The following is a 25,386-nucleotide window of genomic DNA, read 5'->3' as shown; positions in this document are numbered from 1 at the left end:
TTGACTGTTTCTGCTGCAGCTCCTGTTATCATCTTCATTAACACTAAAAAACTGTCAGATCGAAGGCCAGGGTTGTAACTCTGTGCATTTAAGGAAGGAATAAGTTTCACTCTAAGGTGTAAAGGTCACTGATAACAAAGTAGTCATATGGAATGTTCTACAATTTCATTTTCTGGTTTTTCTGTGTGGAAGACGACAAATTGACAACAAAGTCTTATTTCTTAAATTCAGAAAGGCTGATTTACCTCAGCATTTCTGGTTTTTAATGCTTTTGCAGTTCAGCTGAAAAAGATCTGTGTAAGCTAGCCTGAATATCAGCATAAAAAAAGTTCAATTTTCTGTCAGGGAGTGAGTAGTAAATGGGAGGCATTTCAGGTAGTTTTCAGTAGGACAGGGAGGTATTTTCATTATTAACATATTTACATCATCTGACGCATTACTTGTACTTTTTCAACATATCTGCTTTTGAAGATTTCCTTTTAAATATATTTAACAAGAAAAAGCTGCTAAAATTGGAAACTGCGTGAGATACTTTGGTATTAATCAATCGGAGCCAAATGTGACATTGAAGACAGTTCTTGTTTAAGAACTTTCATTGAATGAACATGATCACAGCACAAAACAAAGAAAAATGTCAGTTCCCCTAGTTGTATGTTCATCATTGAAGTCTCACAAGGTACCTGAAGAAATAGGTTCAGTTTTGAAATGTTTCATCTGTTCTATTCAGTCCTGAGTTATTTTTACAATGCACCAAGGCAAGTAATAAACAAAACTTACTTGATTGGATCATTAGTCTCTTAAATAGTTTAAATAATAGTTTCTAGTTCAGGCATGCTTCTACGTATAATTTTTTCACATGGAAACCACTATCTATGAATATTTATTAGTGACTCTTGTTGAAAACTGGAATTTAATGCTCTAAGAATACAAACAACCAGTTGAGATTTTCCTTTTGTGGGCCACAGAAGCAAAGAGTTCATAAAACGTAACATCTGCATTATTAACAGTGGAAAAGATTGTGTAAGTATTCTTAAGTCTCATTCCTGTAGTCAATCTCCTCTTTTGGGTTTCTACCAACTTTTTAAATAGGGTAGCTGCTGTTACCTCAAGAAAACTTGCATTTCTTCTATTTTTATTCAGAATATATTAATGAATTTTGCCTTAAAAAGGCAAATAGCAGTTTCTTAGGAGTTTGATCCAAAGGTCTTTGAATAGGTAAGAACATTCCCACTGATTATAGAGCTTCTCACCATGCATTAATTGTACACAGCCACCCAACCTGCAGTCTAAAGATTTAGATGACAAAGCACACATAAGATTATCTACTCTGTCTTGAAGAATGTTTGCTGATACGTAATTTATGCTGGCTTGTCCAATGTAGTTTTAATAGCCCTAAGTAAAAAATTTTCCAACCTTTTTAGTATAGAATCACATCACTTTGTTGCTAAGATATTCTTGATTTTCAGCTTATTCTTACAATTGTTTAGTTTCACAATGTAGGCTAGAAATTATATATAAAAGACTTAAATACTCCATTACAATTACCTTTATCCATGATTTGTTGGAACACCCAAGCTGAGCTTCTCAAAAACAAGCAGCACATATAGTTCACTGGCTGTCAAAGTATAGACGTGGAAGCTTTCCTAGTATTTAGTCAACATAACTCATTGTCTTAGAAGAGATGTATTTTCACTGGGATCTCAGGGAATCAAATAAATCTTCAGATATTCTGTAGGGTCTTTGCAATGGGAGTTGAAAATTAACATGATATAATTTACCCTCTAGAGCAAAGAAACTAAGAAAATATACCTGCCTTTAATCACATAATAGTACCACAACATTACTTAACACCCAACCCTTTGGCCCTTTAGATACTCAAAATATTTCTTCATTAATCTATCACCGTGTAATGTTTCCATTAGTTCCTTAACGGCCATTTCATATAAATGCTTAAGTGACTCTTCTACAGTTAGCAGGAGAAACAATAAGTACTTGACAGAATAAAACCCACAGAATTGTTAGTAAAATAATCTGCATCTTCTGTCACCATTACGTCAATAAATTAAGGATATTTAAACGCCCATTGTTCTGAGGTTTGCTGCCAAAGATAGGATTTTAAAACTATTTTTTTTTAGTTTTATATTCTCTACAATCAATTCTAATAATTTAAAAATGCAAAGTTCTTTAGGTTATTTAAGAAAAACCTGAGACCTACTGCAGTTTCGATCTTACATAAAATGCAAAAACATGAAGTCTTTTCCACCTTTCCCTTTTTTTCTTTTCTTTGATTTGCTTTGTTTCATAAACATAAGTATTCTTCCCCCTGCAAACTCTCAGATTATTTTTTTTCTCTTTATCATTTTGTTCAAACAAGATTTTCATTTATTTCTGTTCTGGTAGGTGCAAGTACATTAAAAAAATGTTCATACATACTCAGCAGTAGTCAGCAACATTTATTTATGCTGCTTCTGTTCCTAGAAAGATTTTCTACACTCAGAACCATCACACACCATCCTCCTGTTTAATATGTGCGTATTTGTTCCTCCTAGTTAGAGAATGACAATGTATTTGCAATGTATTTAATATATGACTGTGAGCTTTGTATCCTGAGTCTGAGGGGAGTTGACAAGCTTCTCTAGAATTGCTGCTTGATTCTCTGCCTGGAAAAAAACAGAGATTTTTCCATGCATATTTCACAGACCAAGTGTGAATGACAAGTAAGTTAACTAAAAATTATGAGAAATATAAACCCAGAGAAATAAATTCCATTCCTCCTGCTGTTACTGCAAATTTCCTCCATGTAAAGCATCTTATATCAAATACTGAGAGTGCTTTATGACATCTGAAGACATTAATGTGCCTTACTCACCATTACTGTTTGGTAACTCTAGTGAATGCAGCTAAGGTACGCCCTTGGTGAACTCTGCTGACTCCACCTATTCAAATACTGTATTTTAAACTCATTCCAACTGATGCAAATTGAAATCACCTCTTGTGGCAAGCTCAGGATAATCCTTTGAAATATATTCTTAGCAATTTAAACTCTGGGATCACTGCAAGGAAATGAAGATTGTTTGCTAGTATTCTCACCTTTAAAGCTGAGGATGAAGCCAATCTGCTTGAGATCACACTGTGCTGGGTCCTTCACAAATATAGTCATTATAGTCCCTACCACAAAAGTTAATTCTAGAAGATAAGACAAAACAGACAAAACAGACTGTTTTTTCTTTCCACAACCACCTTTTTTGGGATGAGCAAGACAGAATAATGAAAATAAACAAGATATACACTATATTTTTCAGCTTTGAGACACGAAGGCATGAAAAGCAACTCCCATAAATCTAGACAGGTCTTACATACAGTATGGATTTTAGTGATAGTAAAATAATGCAATAACACAACTCGTCTCATTATTAGAGGTCATAAAGATGGGCTATTAAGGTTTTTTTAGCTTTGTTGGATATGTCTTCTGATAGAAATTAAAGTTCCTGTGGCAGTTTTCATAAGGAAGAGCTCCAACTCCCTCCAACAATCCCTTTCCACCTAAAATAAGCTATGCTTTTGAGAGCTGAGTGTAGGCTATGCTATTGCTAAAATGAATAACACATAATGAGTGCAGCATTTGCCTACACACCATTGCCTAACAACCAGTATCTAATTCATTACTGTAAAGCATTTGAAGATGTTACGAACATGAAAGACACCATATAAAATGAAATTCTATAATTCTCATTTAATAGTGTTTCCAACATAACACCATTTCCATGTAGTTTGAAAAGTAATTTAAGGTATCCCAAGATAGATTACTCTAAGCTAATATTTCAGAAAAGGTTCTTTTCCTTCTTGATCATTGAATTTGCATTTAGTAATTGAATAGCTATTGCTTTAAAGGATATATCAATGAAATTACTAGGGATTTGCTACAGAATGACTTTCAGAAGTGACAAACCTTAACAAAATGTATGTGTAATGGATATAATGTGTTTGAATTCTGATCCATAGCTCAGCCATTACCAGACTGACAGAATACCATTGGAAATTTTTAGCCGAAGTTCTGTATTACTTCAATAGATTCCTAGAATGTTAGTGCACCTCTGCACTGGCAGAAGTTTTAGCCATGCAGCAAACAAACAAAACAAGGACAGCAAACTCATCAATTTGTGCCAGCTGAAGCTAACAGCCACTGAAGAGGAAGCTACAGGATGTGACCATGTCCTTCCATTAGAAAAATTACAATATAATGTACTCTCTTGCCCAAGAATTTTCCTTACAAGACAAGTGACCTGGGTACTCCATGTTTTGATTCACGTCTGGAATTTGATGCAGTTTGCATTCTCTGCTCATGCATGACACTGAAAAGGTTAAGTCTGCACTACCTTGTTGTCATTACTGTCATCTATCTTGTTTATCCTCTGACAGAACCTACATCAGACCATGCAGCATGGGAAGTCAGGCAAAAAGAGTTTTATACAAAGGTGCCTGATTTTATTTGGCTGAGAAGGGAAAGACTGATGCGGAAGCCACACTTTCTTGTGTTTGTACTTAGAAGATCACAGTAAACCCATGAATGTTGCAACAGCACAATAATAATTTAAGAATAAGTTCAGTGCAAGACAGAGCACCACAATCTTGAGGTATTGTAGGACTGGGCAACTGTTCGTTTGTCTGAAGGAAGGTTAAATGAAGGAAATACTTCAAAAAAAAAAAAAAGAGAAAAAGAAAAGAAAGAAAAAAAGAAAAACCACTCCACTAGAAAAGGAGAGTTTGCAGCTTCTTTCTTACACCCTCAGCTGAATGAAAGACCTTACCAACAGTGAAAAAGTATAAAAAATCATTTAAAATAGCCATTTTTGCTAGCTGAAGTTAGCATGCTTCACATACCAATTCCAATTTATATTTCACACATCCCTTCTTGCATCAAAACAATATAATATATCACTTGCATTTTAAATGCATACCATTTGAAATATGAAGAGCAGGATTTCTTGCTTTTTATGCACCCAGGAAGATGGTAGCCACCTCACACAGGTATGCAAGGGTGACGGCTAGCACAGGTCTACACACAATCCAGCCTTTTACCAGAGCAGTCTGTATCTGCCGCTCCCCTCAGGCTGTGAAAGATTTCAGTTCTTGGCCCCAGAATAGGTATGCAGTCAACAGCTCATGGATTCAAACCCCTGCAGAAATCACTCGATGCTGACTACATAGCTACAAAGAAGGGGAGGAGAGGGGGGAATAAAAATGAGCCTCACTGTGTTAGGAAAGATGAAAAAATAAGGCCTGCTTTTCTTTATGTGCTTTCTGAGGTGGCAATTCTGGTTTACTCAGTGTTCCAGAGGGAACACTACCACAGTCTACCCTTGAAGGCAAGTTCTGTTCTGAAATGAAACACTGTGTTGTTTGTTTGGTTTTTAAAAATGACAGCAAGTCTTTCTCTGCTGTCAGTCTATACTCAAAATCACATCTACTGGTGCTTGGACCAAAAATATGTTTTAATTCTTATTTTTCCAAAGTTAATCTGCTAGATCTCATTCTGTCAGAAAGGAAGGAATTCCTTCTTTATCAGCCGTCAAAAACCAAATTTCTTACAGGTGTGAAAATTTTCTTTAAATATGCCATTTTGACAAAATAGGCGAGTGGAAAAATTTTCCTAGAGTTTCCAGAACTTCATAGTGTGAATGTGTGCACATACTAGTGATCATTACAGAAAGGGAAAAATGCAAAATATGAGGTAATAATTTCATACAGATTTTAAACTTCAGTGATAGCAGTAAAAAAGATTTTTTTCTTTTTTTTTTAATAGAGTACCTGGAAAATAGGATGTCATTTTTTAATCTGTCCTATTGAAAAATTGCATTCATGCAGGAATATCTTTATCTTCTAAGGAAGAAAGAGCAGAACTTCAGCAGCCCTGGTCATTTCTCTTAGGAAAAGTAAACCAAACTCTTCCAATATTTTCAAATGCAGGAATTAGTTGAATGTTGTCTGCCATTTCATGCTATCTCTGTAACAGGGAAACTAACACAGGTGACAGTATCCTAAACATAGAAATTCAGCTTTCTTCTTTAGTTTGCTATACTCTAACTGCTGCAGTGAAGATATGCAGTCTCCTTACATGTGAAAGTTTCTGTGCTTGCCTGTCAGTGGCCTCAGTCCACTACTGGAGGAAGAAGTATATTCTGTTAATGCTTACCTTTACCAGCTTTTTCAAAACATTTATTATTAGCTTGATATGTATTTGATTCAGAGGCTTAAAAACTTATAATCTTCTAATTTTCTCCTTCTATATTATACTTAATACTTTCACCGTAAAAGGAAATTGCATTCTAGTCTATGTCCTTATGATAGACCTCATAATTATTAAAAAATATTTATTAATATACAAGAGCAAAATATTAATATTTAAAATCACAGCTTCTTATTAGTTTAATAAATCCAACCTTCCCTCTTCAGGGCTCAGCACTGATCTTCCCCAACTGTTCGTTCCTGATAAACTGTAAGTTCTTCAGTGAAAAGAGGTGGTTTAGGGTCACACTATAAAGCAATATGGACACAAATTACTGATAATTTTTCACAGTGCTGTGCATTCATTTAATGATTAATACCATGCAAGAAATTGCCATATAAGATATTTTGGTTTTGTAACTGGTACTGTTGTACTACTTCTTTCTTTCTCCTTTGTTTCTTTTCATAGTAATGCATGAATCTGATGCTGAATGCTACATTATCAGTATGGTTTAGGGCATTAACCTCACTACAGATTCAGGACATAACCTTAAACCTTTCTCTTAATATGAAATGCTCTAAGGGGTATGCGTACAGTTTTGAAGATTAGCTGCTTGTTTCATGTGTTAAAATGTTTCCTATTGTTATGAAATACGAGCTTTTTGTTAGCAGAAGTCTAGCTTTCTGAAGTGCAAGTAGTAGCATATTTGATATAGAAAATATTCCTTTTAGATTTTTTGAACTTGGTAAAGCCAGTGCTGGGATAAGACAGAGATGGACAGACCTTACCTCCTTTCAAGTTATGAGATGATCCTACTCTTTTAAATAAAGCAGGAAGGGTAGCCCTTGTAACAGCCTAGCACCTCTGCATCAGGGCCTGTTCTTGTCATAGCTAAATAGCATTGGAAAACTATGCCTATACTGTCAAATAATGCGTGGCAGGGACCATTCTAATACCATTCTCAGCCCATGGCTTGCCTCAGCGCTGTTTATTGATATAGACCCAGCCAAACAGAGATGCCACCATGCTGAATCTGGCCCCAGCCATATCAGCAGCTACTGCGGACCACTGACCAGAAACCTGCACCTTTTCCCAGAGCTGATGCAGGAGGCAGGGGGTATCTGTTTGGGGTTGCTGACCATTAAAGTCATAGTTTGGAGCAAATCCTCTCCTCTGCTGAGGTTTTGGGGGAAAAAGGTTGCTTGGATCAAGAGCTGCCATCTGTACATATATGGCCCCCAAGACCCTCTCTTACAGCCTTGACAGAGGTGGAGGCAGGCTCCCACACCAATTGTTAATAAGTATTGACATCTGGCCCTTTTCCCTTTGGCTTTTCCAACTGGATTGTGTCAGCTGTGGTTAAAACACGTGAACAGCTGGGCTGTTTGCATTTCGAAGACAGCTGTGAGGTAAAGGACAGGTAGCCGATAACTCTGCTTACCCACAGGGCTGGGACTGTCACAGAAGATGCTTATACAGTTTCAGGGGTCATAAGGGTGACAGCAGCCCCACCACATCTTCTCAAAACCAGATAATTAGGGTTTAAAGGTCTTTGAAGGGCTGTATGTTTAATTCAGCCCAAACTCCAGCTCTGAAATCAGGAGATTAGACTCAGCCTCCCTTGCTCTGGCTGAGGCATGTTTTGGGGCATTGGTTAAGGGGAATTCCACCAAATCTAAGGACTCTTGATTGACCAAGCCTTCTGCCAAAGCAGGCTTAGTTAGAACAGCTACAAGTGTATGAAATGGGAAAACAAAATTGGATTTAAAAAATGTTGCCCCAGACATGTAGCAAAGACAAGCAGGTTTCATTGTGAGTTCCTCTTGTATCAAATGAAATAGTACTTCAGTCAGTTCGTCTCAGTGTCAGACCTAGTACCATACCAATCACTCTGGCTTCCACATGAAATTTATATATTTCTAAATAAGCCATTTCTTTCCTTCAGGATATCTGTTCTGTGGGATGGCCATTTCCATATCTTTTGTCAAGAAGCCTTAACAGACTTGCAAATTTTAGTGCAGAGTGAAAAACAGAGGATTTCCTCTTCCATTATATTGAATATCTTCAATTACTCCAGCTAGATACACACACACAGAGAAAAAAATACAAATTTCACTCTTCATAGTTGATACAATCCAGAGGCTACAATAAAAAAAAAACAAACCCAGAGGTGCAGGCTCTGCTTTTACTTTGGGAGTAAAGTTAAAATTCTAAATAAAATAGAAATACATAAAGGATTAATGTCCTTTCCTCACACTGTCACTTGCACTCAAGTGTATTTATATTCATATACATATTATATACATATATATATATGTTTGCTTTTTATTTTGTCTGTTCCCCCAGGAGAAGCCTAAAAGAGAAAGAGAGATGGCCAAATTGACAGAGTCAATGAGTGAGTACAAATAGAAAGTTCAACCACTTTCTTTTTCCATGCCACAAAACCAGAAAATAGTGCTTGCATTCAGGGATCTCATTCAGCACTGTCTTCACACCTAACTTCATCGCAACTCATTCCACTCCTAAAAAACCCCTGGAATCCCCGAAGCAAGGACTCCTATTTTCTTCATGCACTGTTTAAATCACCTGTATCTGGAGCTACTACATGCTTGACTTCATGAGCCTGAGTTTTACTTATATAGAATTTAACTACTTGTGGATTTAATGAGTGCCTAATTTGCTTGATTTATTTAGTGCATACAGTCCTTCACAAGCTTACAAAAGGTTGCACTAAATCCAGTGCAATTACTCAGTGCCAATTCATCCAATAGGAATCGTGCCCAGAGATGTATGTGAAAAGCTTTCCATTGATTTCACTGGTTTCTAAGAGGTGTGCATTGTCTTAAATCTGTAATCAGGAAGAGGTAGTTTGTACTTCTGCCATAATATGAGATCTAGATAATGGAGTAGTGCCTATAAACACTTGTAGATGAGACACTCAAAATGTATAATCTACTTCCGGACAAGATTTTGACACAATTTCTCTTGTCCAAAACTTATCTAGCTGCACAGCCTATGCAAGCTTAAATATGATTTTAAAATGGGAGAAATCTTTTACTCTGCTTAACCAGAGACTATAGAAGACAAATACAGACATGCATAAGACTCATTTACATTAGAAAGTTGTTTCCAGTTAATTTTTTCTGTTTGTGTACCAAAGGACTGTTCCTAGGGCAGCAGTTGCCTGCCTTTTTGCTCTCCCAGCTCACTTTGCTTCCTTTTGAAATCATTTTCTGTATTTCCTTACATATGCCATTGCAGGGCAGAGGCAACACTACTAGCTATAGAATATTATTTCAGTATCAGAAACAAGCTATCCCACAAAAAGGCACTGGAGACCTGGGAGACACAACAGAGGCAGCAGCACACTGATAGCAAAGGCCTTTATTCCTAAAGCTTCGTGCACAGATACAGGATGCAGATGTCAATCTGAGAGCTCTTCTGCTCCTTGGCAAAGCATTGCTAACCAGCAGCAGACTATAGGCAATGGCATGTGATACATGGCAACATACTGATAGGTTGTTAAACTCTACTTAGAGTACCTGATAGATTTCTTGCTATGCAGGAGTGCATTGTTATGTGAATGCTGTTCTGTCCACTTCTTCTCCCCAACTGTATGCATCTCATAATACCCGGCAAAGTTCAAGTTTCTAAGGTAGATTGACAGGTGATATTTTCAACTTTTTGAGTTACTAACAGGATCCACATTCCTCTACTTCCTGAAGTATTCATAAGGAGAAAGAGGTATTTCTCTATGGTGCAGCAAAGCCTAGGTGGTAACAGTGGAAACATTAGCCTTACAGTTTAGCAAGCCCCAAAGGACCAATGATACTAGACCCTACAGAAACTCTCTGCTAAAAAGAATGGTACTTTTGCTCCGTTAATCTCAGTGGATGTACAATGTTTTTCTTAGAAACATCCTGCGACCCCATAATTTCTCTGGCATTACTAGATGCTGGATAGCTGTATAATTATATCTTGATGGATGTGTGAAAGATGGATGGAACAAAGGAGGAACCTGTTATCAAAGGTGGAAGCAGATAAGTCGTGTGTGACCTACGTGTTGGGTACTTGCTTGGCTTTGCACAACCTTTCTGAAACAAGGCGAAAGAATGTAATCAAGAAGTGTTAGGGGAAAGTAAGTAGACTCTGAGGGAAGAGTCAGAGAAGTGACCTCAATAAAATTTTCCAACTGATCAGGAACACGAGCTAAAAAATTCACTGTGCAGTTCCTCTAGGATTTGTGTTTTTCTTCAAATTACTTTTACATGAGTTCTTTAAGGTAGCATACTTCTCAAAAGGATTTACTGCTGCTTTGTATGAGGATTTGTTCATACTTCATGCAAGCCTTTTATGAAATTTTCAGATTATTTTATGACATATTTTAAATTATTTTTAATAAACTATAAACTGCATTGCAAGCTGGAAAGAAAATTCCTAGTGAACATACCACAGTGCTCATTTTAAAGCAATTGCCAACAAAAAGGGAATAAAAGGAATGGGAAAGCAACAAGCTGGGTCTCTGGTTTGGACTGCAAGGCCTTTTTCTTGGAACTGAGAAAAATAAAGAAAGGACTTTAAGGCCTTAGGGGGTTTCAAAGGTCGCAAGAAATGGTTTGATCATGGTACCAATATAACAAAATTATTATTTGCCTTTCAGTTTCACCCAAGAGCTGTGCTTCTTGTCTCTTTCTTCTGTTCACATCTTTTCACAGTTCTAGAAAAAATCAATCATCTTCCTTCCATTGCTCTACATTTTTCTCTCTATCAAAGTGCTCTGATGAAGTTACCAAGCACTGCTGTCTGCCCCTTCTTCTCCATAAAGATTCTCTGGATGTTTCTGCAGTAAGAAAATCCCCATACCTGAGATTCATGTCACATTGTACCCTAAGAGGAAGACTGGGAGAATACTGATGCAGTAGTTTTTCCAAGCCTGTTATCTTTGCCAGCAGGGATAACAGTCCGTATTTTTGTCATATTCTGTAGTTCCATTCTCAGAGGACCTGTCACGTTATAAGGAAGACTGGTAAGGAAAAAATGTTTTAATACTTACTGTCCTATTTATAGTAGGACCTTGACGATGATGTAAAGATATGAAGTATTATGACAGAGCCCTGTACTTGTGTGTGTTGAGAGAACTGCCTGATTTGAAAGTTAAAAAAAAAAAAAAAAAGAAAAAAAGAGAGAGGGAAAATCATTTTAATGCAACAGTTAAAGTGCAAACTAGAAAGAAATGTGCTAAATTTCTGGGGATAGTCCCTTAGAGATGATATAGAAAAAGAAATGCATACAAAACAAGACCACTCATTGCCCCAAGTTATTATTTTACAACACTTCCACAGAATTAATAGAAAACCACCATAATTGCATTGAGCCTCAGGGAGCTGTCCAAGAATTCCTTTATATTGCCTTAAAATCCATATGCATTTCAAAATTTCTTTATAGCCTGAGTTTGGCAATTTACCTCATATAATCTCAGTATACTTAAAAGCTGAGCATATAAATGAAACCCAGAACGAAATTATTTTCCCTATGGGCTTTGTTTTTTTTCTGTCCCTGTTGTTTTCATGCTTCCTATGAACTGGTGGTCATTTTTAACCCAAATGGTGCCATCACCTTGTCTGCAAATAGCTAAAGGACAGCAAGCAGGGTAGGAGAGCAAATATTAAACAGTACAAGAAGGTATCAGAAATTCAGCCTGATATATTTGGCCAATTTGAAAACCAAGATATTCAAAGAAACATCCTGTACAGAACTATTCAGTCCTTAGGAACGATCACCATTTTAAATACTTTGGGGAAAGAGAATTATTACAAGACACTTAGTGAGTAGCCAAATATGGTGATGCCTTGATAATTCCTTAGAAAAGTCCTTTTAGAGTCCAGTGTTATGATACTAAAAGGAATTTCTTCTCTTGTTCCAACAGTTTCTCGTCCTGCTATTCGGGTAGCCAAAGTGTGCAGCATGTTCCTGAGTTGTTACGGGTAAAAGCGAGCTGTCTACATTACAACCCCTAATTGGTATCTGTTGGATGTCTACCTTACGTCAGAGGCTAGTTGGTTGCTCTTCTTGCAACATGATGGCTCTCCAGCTTGGAGAGCACCTGCTGCAAGGGTCCAGGCATTTCTAAACACCCTGCCAGCGATGTGATTTTCGCTAAAGACCAAGTGAGAATATGAGTGTGTCCCTTCTTTTTCATCCAGTCTGAGCTCTAAGGTCTCCAGGTCACTGGTGTATAGACAAGTTTGTACAAACTCTTCTCCTTAAGGTAATGAGGAAGTCCAGGGTCTCAGCTCTGAATTATGGAGAAGCATGGATCTACTGTGACATACGATGGCTTCAGTATAATCAGTGTGTGACATGAGCAGTGTGAACTTGCTACAGGCTAGAAAAGGAAATGGCCATGGTTGGATGCCTTAAAGCATTTAAAAAGAAAAGGAACATCCAATTAAGATGTTCTCCAGCAGTAGGGGCACATCAGGAAACAGTCATGTTTGTTCTCCCACTCAGTTAAGCCACATGGTATACCTGCATGAGGACAGCCAGAGGCAGAAGAGCTGGTTTAAAATACGCATGTTGCTTCATTTGTTACAAAAATGTGTACTCCAAATGTCTGTAAATTTACTTCCAATGATAGTGAAATACTGAATACTGAGACCTTAGATGACTCCAGGTAAAATCTTTTGAATTATGGATGCTACGAATTTTACTCAGGGAGGAGTAAAAAAAAAAATAAATCAAGCTAACCTGAAATAATTTAATGAGCAGGCAAAGCCTAGGAGGGATCTGTTTTGTGATGGGATGCTTTTCCCCAAAGATTTCTTTTTCTTGTCTCCAGTGCCTGAATCTGAAGTGCCCCTACTGTTCTCTCATACTTTTAGAGAGGGTTTATAAAAAGAAAAATGTTTCTGATTTGAGCTAATTAGAAGTCACAGAATTTTCGTATTTCCATGTGCCAGGGTAGTTGTCTGGATTTTCTTGAGCAATTCTAATTATTTTTAATTATTTTTCATTACATGTAAGAAAAACTTATGGTACATTACAGTAAATTCATATCCAATATATTCTTTCTTGATATAGGACTTTATGACTTTTCTATTTCAACTTTTTTCTATTTTTCCCTACTACATCATTTCTCTTTGTCTTTTATTCAGAAATATAATCTTTTTATTATCACATAACAAGTTGGTTGTGCATGCATATATGCTATCTTGTGTGAACGCAACACCAGTTGTACATATACAGAATCAGGACTTTGGGAACTGATCCTAAAGCCCGAGTTTCCATCTCATTGGTCTAGAATACTGATTCTTCAGTCTCAGGAAACTAAATTATTTCTAAGTACAAATATCCAGTTCAACACTTCCAACTGATACCAAGTATGACCAATTTGTTAGAAAAAGCAGCTTCTTACAGTGTAGAATTCAAGTGCAAAAACTCCAAAGCACTCAGAAAACTCACTCAAGAAAGACATTTATCCATGCTTGAGGAAGTTAGAGGCATTTGTTTTCAAGATACCCAGTTATTCTTTTATGGTTAGCCTTTTTATGAGGGTGTGCCAAGAGTAGAATGGGAAGGCTGGTTTTACCAGAATGTATTTTCATAATTTCTTATTTTTCAGTAAGAAGATTGTTCTGCTGTGATAGTTATTTCTTGGGGAGTAGTTTTGTAGCAAATATTAAGCCAGAGAGATACATGTTCTATTAAGTGAAGCATCTAATTACTGTTGATTTGATACCTTATATATAGGTTGATAACATTTATTTCAAAACTAACTCCTTAATCTTTGGTCAAATTTAAATTACAAGTAACGAGAATGTGTTATTATTATTACTAATAATCTTCTTGTTATTATTTCAGCAGAAATTAGCTGATGCATATAATGAAAAGAACAGAAAGAACAATGCTATTATCATTAAAGGAAAATACAATCTATCCTTCATGATAAAGGTCAGGTTTTGAGAGAAGAAAGAAATTCTAAAACAGGAGTTCATTATGCAAGAAAGCAAGTTCTATTGTTTCAGTGATACTCTATTAGGGCCTTAGAAGAACTATGAACTTATATATGCAATAAGAAACAAAAGAAACTTGTCTTCATCAGAAAGCTGATTGACAGTATATCCAGTCCTCAGTATGTAATAACACGAAGAGCATTTGCTTTGCATTCTCTCAGCTTTTAAGAGTCTTGTCTTTAACTTCTCTCTGCAAGTGTGAGGGACAGAAATGTTTTTTCCCAAATGAAAACAAAGACTCTCATATATTCATATGATTCTAGAAGCTTAGATTTTTCAAAAACGTATTAAATTTTTATAGTACTGCTTGTATTATTTTGCTAAACTAAAATCTTTTTGAAAATTAAACTCAAAATACCAGAAATGAGATAACCAAAAGCTGAATTATGAATGAAGTAAAACTTTGTTTCTAGTTAGGAACAGTTATTACCTATAGACTACATTGTACTGCTTCTTATTGAAACACAGTATTTCCCATTACTTCTACCTTTAACAACATTTATTCCATTGAGGTTGTAATTTTCCATGGTAGGTGTGTATTTCAGTAATTCCCTTACTCTCCTTAGGTCTGGATAAACCCATTTCTAAAAAAAGAGTCTATCGTCAGCTAACACTGTTTAAGAATTCTCATTGCCTTTCCTTTAATTGCTATAGTCCATGGCACAGCAAAGCGTTTTCCAGTCACATGCTTCCCAGATCAGGCATTCATCCTCTATACAAAATCTAAGTGGTCTAGACACAGCTATTCAGATAAAACACCTTCACAGCTTCCCACAGCACTGCCTTCTACAGAACCCAGTCCACAGTCATATTGCAATAGCATCTTCTGATCAGCAGTACTACAAAATTGTGAATGCGTATGAGACTTGATCTGACATACGTTTAGGTAAAAGATTGTCTTTAGAGGAGAAATACATGCCTAGTGTTTCTCAGCATGATTGGAATTAGTTTAAATGTGCAGAAAATTTATATTCAAAGCAGAAGTCACTTCAGATTTTAAGAACCATTTTCTGAGGACCTCAGTATGGGACTTAGTTGCCAAAAATGTCAGGTAGCTGGCTAAAGCTTTTATTGAGACAACATTTTCTCATCATACCCTGAATAATATAAGTATACTCACATCTGGGCCATTTAGCATTGCACCCTTAACTGTGTATTTCCAGCTATTTGGGGCTTGCTTTCACAATTTCAATGCTCTTATAAAGCAGAGGGTTTTCTATATTTATTTGTTTAACAGGCATTTAAATCTTCCAAACGTATTAGCCAACAATGGATTTCTGTTGGAAAAGTGAGCAGTGTTGAAAGAAAAGACCACACTGAATAGACTAAAAGCAGGAAGTTCATATTCATTCAAGATAAAGAAGTCATTAAAAATGTCTAATCAATTATCTTCACAGGGAGCAGACGAGTTGAATTAAGTGGTGAAAAACAGGATCAATGTTTCTGAAAGCTGTAGAAAACTGTCCAACCTGGATTAGGCTTATTGAGCTATTAAGCAGATAGGAGACCATAATGGATTTTAGTTCTAGGAAATAAGCATAGCATGATGAATAGCAAAGAATGATGGTCAACAGTTAAGGGAAAAACAATCCAGAAAAGAAAAGCATTTGAGATGTACAAATACAGCTGTTAAACAGGTAGTGCCATAAATGTATTAGATTTGAAACCCTTGGACTCTGAAAATGAGTAGCAAAGGGATCCAGCAATGAATGCAAAATATCATAGACCATGTGTCGTGGTTTAAGCCCCGGCTGTAAATTAGAACCACGCAGTCTACTTCCCCCTCCTCCACTCCCCAGAGGGATGGGGAGGAGAATCGAAAGAATGTAACTCCCACGGGTTGAGATAAGAACAGTCCAGTAACTAAGGTATAACACAAATCACTACTGCTGCCACCAATAATAATAATGATAAGAGAAATAACAAGGGAAGAAAATATGATACCGCTCGCCGGAAAAGAGCCCGACCGAAAAGAGGACATGCCCTTCCGGGTAGCTCCCAGTTACATCCCCGGGCATGACGTGCTGTGGTATGGAATACCTCTTTGGCTAGCTTGGGTCAGGCGTCCTGTCCCTGCTTCCTCCCGGCCCCTCCTCCTCCCTGGCAGAGCATGAGACTCACAAAGTCCTTGGTCAGTCTAAACATCAGTTGTTATCAGCTCTTCCCAGGCCAAAAGTCAAAAACACAGTGCTGCACCAGCTACTAAGAAGGAGAAAAACTGACTGCTACTGCTGAACCCAGGACACCATGGTAGGATAAAGTATTTGATGTGAAAGAGAAATACCCCCACTTCAGTGGAAATAGGGCCCAGTTGCGTTTTTCAACATAAATAATGAGAGAAAAGTCTCATCATGGTGTTTTGACAGATGTATTTTAAAAGCCTTATAATCGGACATTTAATTAATCCCTGAAGCTAGACTACATTTTCCTTGTATTTTTCACCTGCATCCATTGCCCTTCAAACATTTTACAGGGGATAATAGGGACCATATTAACCATATTACAGGCAAAATAATGCCTACAAGTCAAAATCTCTCTTGTTCACAGAAGACATTAATTCAAAGTGTACTATTTCCGAACCATTGCTGCACTCATAGCTCAGATTCTTCTAACTTTATTTACCACTATTCCTTTTACCATAAAATATCTCGAAGTACATGAAGGAAAAAACCAAAAACTCCAGTGAGAGTCATTGCGAACAGTAAGAGAGCTGTAAAAACATAAACCAACAGGAAGGAAGAGACTGGTAGGATCTGTCCTCTTTTGAGTTAGTGCAGCACTGTTTTCGGATGCAGGGATAGCAGCGATTGTTCAATAAAGCTGTTCTGCATCCCAAAATCAGTCTATCCTAGACTTCAGCATTCCTCCCTTTGCTGTCTTAGCCCAGGCATGTTGCAGAAAAGGGAGGACACAGTTGTGTGCAGCTGCTGATACTCGCTGTTAGCACTGTGCACTGCATGAAATTCTGCCATATAACTGCTTCTTCTTCCTAGTATAATCCCTCCTGCAAAGATTTCCCCCATCTCCCCTCTTCAAATATTTTCCAGTTTGCAGAACCCCTGTCTAATCACCTGGTTAGATTTTATAGTCCACTTCAGCATTCAAGGCCTCCAGTCCTGGTTGTTCTTTGCTGAACTTCCTCCACTTTGTCATCATCATATTTCATAAGCACATTTCTTAATCCACATACCTATAAGCAAAATAATGGAGAACAGAAAAGCTTGAACAAAAGAAAAAGAATCCTGCTCGCAGCAAAAGCAGGCATGCAGCTCTTACTCACCTAATTGGCAATTGAAAAAGAATGCTCAAGAAATGTGGTATTTCACTCACTACACTCTCAGCACAGAAGTAGCAGCAGCAAAATTACTTTGAGAAGCCTAGCTCTTGAACTGGTATATGCCCTTTTATCTGGAAGTCTTCTTTCAACCTGGAGTTGGAGCCCAAACTTGAATTTTTGTTCTTAGTTTGGCTTAGTGTCTTAGATCTTCACACAAACACACAGAAGCTGCTATCAGTGACCATTGTTGAGGTACGAGAAATTATCAAAATCAATATTAATCCAAAATAAAATCCTTTGCTTCCTCAGAACAAAGAAGTGTAATTTTTGCCCAACTGATGGAATAGTACCTTAGCTAGATGCATTTCTCTTCACCCTTCCTGACAGCACTGCCTTATGGAGAGGGAAGATGGCAAAAGACAGATATCAGAAAATCTTAATGCCATCACGTCTGAGGAAATTGTTTTCATAGGGCATGCAGCCTATGAAACGCTTTGCCACAAAGTACTGTAGAGAAGATTAAGAGTTTAAAAGAGAGCTGTTGAGTTACACACGTGCAATTTAGTAACTCTGACATGAAAATATAAAGAGTTAGAAGATGATCCACTAGGAGGAAGGCTAGAAGGAAAGGATTCACTAACCAGTAAAACTAGGCAAAAACGTCTTCTGCAGATGGTTTCACAGAACTTCACATCAGTTTGCTTGAGAGATTGGTTTCTATCTTTCTCCCTTATCATCACCTACGAACACCATCTGTTACCATCACCACCACCAGCCCCACAGTAGGACTATCAGCAGTTATAAGGTAACTTTTCCTTTCTATAGTTCTAAGGTGGGGGGTTCTTTTAATCCCCTGTCATTATGGGCCACCTGTGTCCACTTGAGCAGCAGTAGGAATTCCAAGCATGGCAACACAACTATTCCAGTCTGGTTGAAAGACCTTGTTGATCCTGTTTGTTGAATTCCCACAGGCAAAGGAGCAGCTTACAAAGAGACAGAAAACCCATGACACTTCTGAAGCTGAGAAGAGTCACTGGCCACTGTTACAAGGGCTTTCACTGAACTTTGTCCTTCCCCAGCTGGGCTCTTCGTCATCCAGCTAGCAGAGGGACTGAGAGCGGTGTGCCTAGAGACTGCAGACAAAATCCACAGTATATTTGACTTGTATAAACACATACTTTCTGCCTCATCTCCATCAAGTCTTGTCACATTTTAGTGGTATGCAAGTGATTAGGCTCAGTCCTTGGGTGAAATTTAATTGGTTGTTTTATCAGTTCAGATCTGATACTCTTGTCTGACTCCAAATCTGTATCCATATGTCTTCACATGGCTTGCACTTTATGCACAGGAAAATATCAGGCTCTATTCTACTACAACTGATTGTGAATGACTGATACAGAGATGATTATGCTTCCAAATCATGACACTTGAAATTACCATTTTCATTCATTCACAAGAGCTATATTCACAGAATGATTGTCATCATCTGACATATTTATCATTGTCAAGCATAGCCTGCTATCTCTTCATCACAGGTTTCCTCTGTTGCTCCAAGGAACCTACACAATGGAGTCATGTCACGTGTCATGAAACGTTTGCTAACCTAGCTGCAAATCAAAGAGACAATAAATAGCATGATTACTTGCTCTTAAAAGTGGCACATTTTTGTTGAGTTTAGAAAACCTATACTTTAACTTGACAGATTTGGGAGGCAGTTTAAATATCTTGTTCTGCTCTGTTTTCTAGTATTGTTTGTATAGTTATTTTAATGATAGGCAAAGAACCCTACTGAAACATAGGGCTGTGCGCTGGTGTACGTTTTCTTCTTTTTATTTTTTTTTTTTTTATAGGGCAGAAAAGAACTATCTACAGACCTCCTGCTAAGTCAGTTTGCTTCCTATGGCATATTGCTCTTGCATGTGGTTGAGTGTCTTTTTAGTGATAACATTATTATTTAGGGGAATAAATTATTATTTAAGGCACAAGTAACTCATGCTGCTGTACTAATTTGTGGATGAATGCTGCATATTTTTAGTACGCATTCAATCATACGTGCTGGGCTATAATGTTTAAAAATGAATTCATGAAAAGCAAGATACAAGACCCATTAAAGACAACAGAAAAACTCTTACTGTTTTTCTGCCTCCCTGATTTGAAAAGGCTCCCATAAGGTTAACATGAAAAGGAAGGAGTTCATTTAAATTATTTCGTTCTGTCAGTAACTTTGAGCAGGTAGCTCACTTCATTAAGGTATGACCTCAATGACTGCTACTTAGGCAGAATGGTCCACACAGTGGAGAGACTGACAATGTCAAGGTCCTAAAAGTTGTTATGTTGCCATGTCTTTAGCATGTGATTGATAGGTTTTTAAAACCTAGTGCTGTCTTGGTTCATTCCGTGACCCTACTGCAAGACATTCTGCTCTGGATTTCGCCACGCAGCTGACTGACATTTACTGAACTCCCAAAGGCTGCTGCTTTGCCGGCGTAAGAGCAACATTTTAAACAACCACACTTCAAAACAGCTTGAAATAGTCTAGTTTCAAAGTACATTTCTTCAAATCAGTACAATTTTACCCTTTCTTCTCCTTTGGGGTAGATCTGAAACAATCATGCAGAAGTCTGTTTGCAAATAGGTAGACTGGTAGCAAAGCTTGAGTCTGACTGCTGGCACAACTCTGTTGTTCACTGTTCAGAAAGATCTATGCAGCTTTGTACAAATGCCCATGAAGAACAGTTAGGGGTTCATAACTCAGAGTCCCTCTCTCGGAGATGCAAAGGAGAAGGAGTCAGTGGTCTCTATGGCCATTTTTGCAACTTGAATCAGTAAGTCAAACTTCCTGGCCATGACAATCCTTATTTGAAGCCCTGGAGAAACATTGTTGGTGGGAGGAATTAACAGTGGGATTTAGGCTTCATTCTGTGGAATTGATTTTGTAAGAGCTGGTGTGTCAAACCACTTATGTTTGAGCCATTTGCAGTAAGTGTCGGTTCCTTCCCTGAATGCTCCGCTGTTTAGGAGCAGCTGGTTGACTCCTTCTGCCTCACGATCAAAGTCCAGTTCTCCATGAAACATTTCACTCCTATTTTGGACATGCCAACTGTAATCAAGTCCTTCTCCCTCCCACCTCCACTTCCAAATCCTTTTCAAAAACTCTTTCAGACCTACACCTTCCTACTCAACAGCAGAAGGTCTGGAAATGCCTCTTAAATGCAGTTGAAATTGGACAGTGGATTAAATTTCTTTTAAATTATCACATTGAATGAACAATAAACAGACTGCATAACAGTATATGTCTTAGAAAACTAGGGTAAAGATCCAAGGCCTATAATTAAACTTGATTAAGGCCTTTCCAGTAACCCTTGAAAGTGTTGCTCGTTTAAATGTAGTTATCCTTTTTCCATGGCATTAAATAAACACTCATAGCAAAAGAACTTAATAATTTAAGAATAAGAAGAGGCCAAAAAGCAACCAAATTATACAAAATTTATAATGTACAAGGGAAATGAGTGCTGAGAATGTGTATTTTTAACTTCAGCAGTGCTGTTAGATGATGGGTTTTAATTTTAAGAAACTCTTTTCAAACTTCCTTTGGAACAGAAGCGAGGTTTTACCACTGTGGCAAAAACCATTTTTTTTTTTTAAAGAAAATACACTGAGAAGGGGGCTGAGGGAATCTCATCTTTATCAAGAGATTATAATTTCAAATTAAGTCTGCATTGTGTGTTACTATAGAAACTCCCATTTTGTGGCATGTTTGTGGGGAAAAAGTCAGAAGTTGCATTTTAATGAAGGCAGATCACACATTAGCTTCCTCAGTAAAGCAGAAAAAAAAAAAAAAAAAAACAACAAAAAACAGAAGTTTCTATCGGAACATGAATAATTACCCAAAATAAGGTGAGCTAATTAAGGGCATGGAGAAGGGATATTAAATCCTGAAATGACAATATGTCGTGTTCATTTTTCAACACTAGTCTCCGCCTTACAGATTATGTATTAGATACTGCGGGAGTCTGATGGATTGAGAGGCTTGTTGCCATGGAAATATTTGCTGCTTTGCTGGTATTCCCTACAGAAAGTAAAGGATTTTTTTTCTTCTACTCAGTTAGACAAATTGGCTATATATAGCAAGAGATATTGGAGAACTGAAACAGCAGAATCTGGTAGGGGGAGGCTTGGGGGAAGGACTGACATTTATAAGAATTATAAGAATCACAATAGACCACATATTGGTGAGGCATAAGGGGGTCTGCTGAAAGAGAGAAAAGAAAGGAAGGAAGGGAGGAAGGAAGGAAGGAAGGAAGGAGAGGAAGGGAGAGAGAGGGAAGGAGGGAGAGAGAGACAGAGAGGGAGGAAAGGAGAAGGAGGGAAGCAAGAATACAGAGGGAGGGAAGGCAGGAGGAAGCAGGGACAGAAGGAAGAAGGAAAAGGTGCTTAGATCACATATTCATAGTATACCTTGATTCTAGGGGCAGGGAGGCCAACAAAGTAGAACAGGTAGTGTTGCCTAAAAGAAAGCTACAGCTGCTCTTGGTTTACTATGTGTGAGGTGGTTTATAGCTTCAGGGAGAGTTAAGAGGTAAAAATCTCTAAAATGGAAAAAAAAAAAAATAATAAAAAAGCAAACAACAACAAAGAAAACAAAAACCAAGCAAACAAAAAAAAAAAAAAACCAGAAAAACAATGGACTTGCTTACCACTGAAATTGTCCATGTAAATCACAATTTGAGCTCCAAATATAAGCTGCAACCTTCTGTTCTTTTATTTTTTTTTTTTTTTTTTTTTAAATCTTTGCTCACAGCATTTTTAAAGCAAGGTGTTGATACCATTTCCATCCTCCTCTTGGCACAATGAAAGCAATGTGCTTCAGTCAGATGTTAGGGAGTACTGTCTCTTATGTATAGTTCAGTCTGTTGCTCGGAGGTGTGGGAAGAGTGTGACAATGTGCTTTCATTTTAATATTAGCCCATCTCAGCCAAGCATTTATGGATTACTGCAGAGGAAAAAAAAAGCTATTTTGTTTCTTCCTCTTTTCATCTCCTATCCCTTTTATAAACAGAAATGAGTGAAGCAATCTACAGCATTTGCCCTGAGGCTTAGAAGGACACTACTCCAATAAGACAGATCAAGCAGTTTTAACAGTCCCTGGTGTTAATTTACTTGCCATTGCCCTACACATATTCTTTCTTTCTTTCTCCTTTTCATGCCAGTCAACCATTATGGTTTTTACTTTTTAGAGTATCAGACACATTCATTGACCTGTACAATAGACAATCTGTGGCAAATCATTAACACAGCTCTTGCACCGGAGAGTTCACACTTACAAGAAAGAAGAGCACAACAAGGAATATGTATTTCAGTGACCACAACTGACTGACAATGTCATGACTATGGAAATCCTGAGGAAATGCACTTTTTAAGGGTGAAGAGGCAAAGGAGAGAAAGCAGGTCTATAAACAGGATGCGATTTCTTGTGTGTTCTGAAAAGAAAAAGAAACTTCAATTTAATAAAAAGACAGAAAAAGTGCTAGCAGAGAAGCAGAAAAAAATTGGTAACACAATTGCAATAGTGAACACTGGAGTGGCATGTAAGAGTATGTGTGCAGAAGGGAGGAAGAGGAAATCTTAGCGGCAGCTTTACAGACTGTGTTTCAGTCTATGCATATTGCACAGAGTGTGTATTACAGCAGTTTTAGTGATGTGATTAGATAGAAAAGACATAGATCATTATAAAAACATTTAAACAAGTACTGAAGAAGTGAAAGGAAAACCAGGGGAATAAAAGATAATACTGAAATGATGAAATGCTGTGGAAACAGAGCTCTCTGTTCACACCAATAACTAGAATTGGGAATGAAGACAAGAGAGTTTTTTTTTAAAGGGATGAAGAGAGCAAAAAAAACCTTTCTTAGACATATTAACATTCAGCTGTCAGGTAGGCATTAAGAAAATTAAACTAGGAATCAGAGCATTAACTACAGTTCAATAAAAACTGAGAAAAGTTGGGAGGGGGGAGAGAAAGGTGAGAATCCTAATATCCTGTTTTCAGCTGTATAACCTCATAAAATTCAAACCTTCATGAAAGTACAGGGACTAGAAGGCAGGTCCTCACATAACTCACAGTTCAAAACTACCATGCAGAGAAGTGGGAAGCAATTAGTAAGAATCAGAAGTAGAGAGACTATTTGGACAGAGGGATCAGGCTAATGGGAGTGGGGCTAAGTGAGCAATGGTGGCAGGGATGGAGGTAAGCTTTCACTCCTATCACCAGCAGATATATATATATATACGCACATAGAATCACAGAATCATAGAATAGTTAGGGTTGGAAAGGACCTTAAGATCATCTAGTTCCAACTCCCCTGCCACGGGCAGGGACACCTCACACTAAACCATGCCACCCAAAGCCTCATCCAACCTGGCCTTGAACACCGCCAAGCATGGAGCACTCACAACGTCCCTGGGCAACCCATTCCAGTGCCTCAACACCCTAACAGTAAAGAATTTCTTCCTTATATCCAGTCTAAACCTCCCCTGTTTAAGTTTTAACCCATTACCCCTTGTCCTGTCACTACAGTCCCTGATGAACAGTCCCTCCCCAGCATCCTTGTAGGCCCCCTTCAGATACTGGAAGGCTGCTATGAGGTCTCCAGGCAGCCTTCTCTTCTCCAGGCTGAACAGCCCCAACTTTCTCAGCCTGTCTTCATACAGGAGGTGCTCCAGTCCCCTGATCATCCTCGTGGCCCTCCTCTGGACTTGTTCCAACAGTTCCATGTCCTTTTTATGTTGAGGACACCAGAACTGCACACAATACTCCAAGTGAGGTCTCACGAGAGCAAAGTAGAGAGGCAGGATCACCTCCTTCGACCTGCTGGTCACTCTCCTTTTGATGCAGCCCAGGATACCATTGGCTTTCTGGGCTGCGAGCACACACTGAAGCTGGCTCATGTTAAGTTTCTCATTGACCAACACCCTCAAGTCCTTCTCTGCAGGGCTGCTCTGAATCTCTTCTCAGCCCAACCTGTAGCTGTGCCTGGGATTGCTTCAACCCAGGTGTAGACCTTTGCACATTAAACTTCATAAGGTTGGCATCAGCCCACCTCACAAGCGTGTTGAGGTCCCTCTGCATGGCATTCCTTCCCTCCAGTGTATCGACCGCATATATATATATATATATATATATATATATATTAAAAAAAACCCACACAGTTGTTGAATCAGAGATTAATGGGGAAGGAGGAGTTGCCTTTGGGTTTTCTGGTTGGTTTTGGTTTTATTGAGGTGCCTTGTTTTTTTCTGAAGGGAAGGCTGTTTCTTTACCAATAACCTACACAAACTAAATGAAAAAAAGCATCATGTCATGGCAGAAGGCATAGTGGAATCATCAGGAATGAATAAGAGTTTGTAAAAAAAAGGAAGAAATTAAAGGAGCTGAGAAATGGCTGAGATCCATGGAGAAAGAGCAAGGGGCCTGAGAGTCAGAAAGAGAACATAAAATTCATTACAGAACTACAAAAACATAGCAGGGATTGATGAACTCTTTATTAGAACAAACAAATGAAAAAGCTATTAGCAAACTGAGCAGTAGCACTTTCAGAGGGGTAGTTTAAGTGACTTGTTTTATAGGTGTGACAGAAAGAGGCAGTGAATTAGGGTTATCTGAGGTGGACTCTGTTGCTTTGAAAATCCTTAGCCACAGTGTGTCTCTCCATGATCAGTTCTTAGCAATTCAGAAGTATTAACTACTACATCATTATGTTGCTGAAATTTAGCACAGGGGACTAAACCATGTGTCCCACAAAACCATAGTGTCCCATTCTTGACATCTGGCTATGAAGCCAATGGGACATTGTGCTTAAATAAACACCAGC

At 37.9% G+C, this 25,386-nt stretch overlaps 1 protein-coding gene across 1 annotated transcript in view; it reads left to right on the top strand.

The window, feature by feature from the left end:
• Positions 1-8,596: 8,596 nt before the first annotated feature.
• KCNJ6 (potassium inwardly rectifying channel subfamily J member 6) overlaps positions 8,597-25,386 on the top strand; it is a gene marked incomplete at its 5' end in the record, with an annotated part of 115,869 nt that continues 99,079 nt past the window's right edge. The window contains one exon of the mRNA XM_080612939.1: positions 8,597-8,621. Within this exon, the coding sequence (XP_080469065.1) occupies positions 8,597-8,621 (25 nt within the window). The remainder of the gene's footprint in view (positions 8,622-25,386) is intronic.

Source organism: Psittacula echo (assembly GCF_963264785.1).
Source record: "Psittacula echo genome assembly, chromosome: 3".
Taxonomy (NCBI): domain Eukaryota; kingdom Metazoa; phylum Chordata; class Aves; order Psittaciformes; family Psittacidae; genus Psittacula; species Psittacula echo.
The sequence above is the reverse complement of the archived record's forward strand: the minus strand, read 5'-3'. Positions and strand labels throughout refer to the sequence as shown.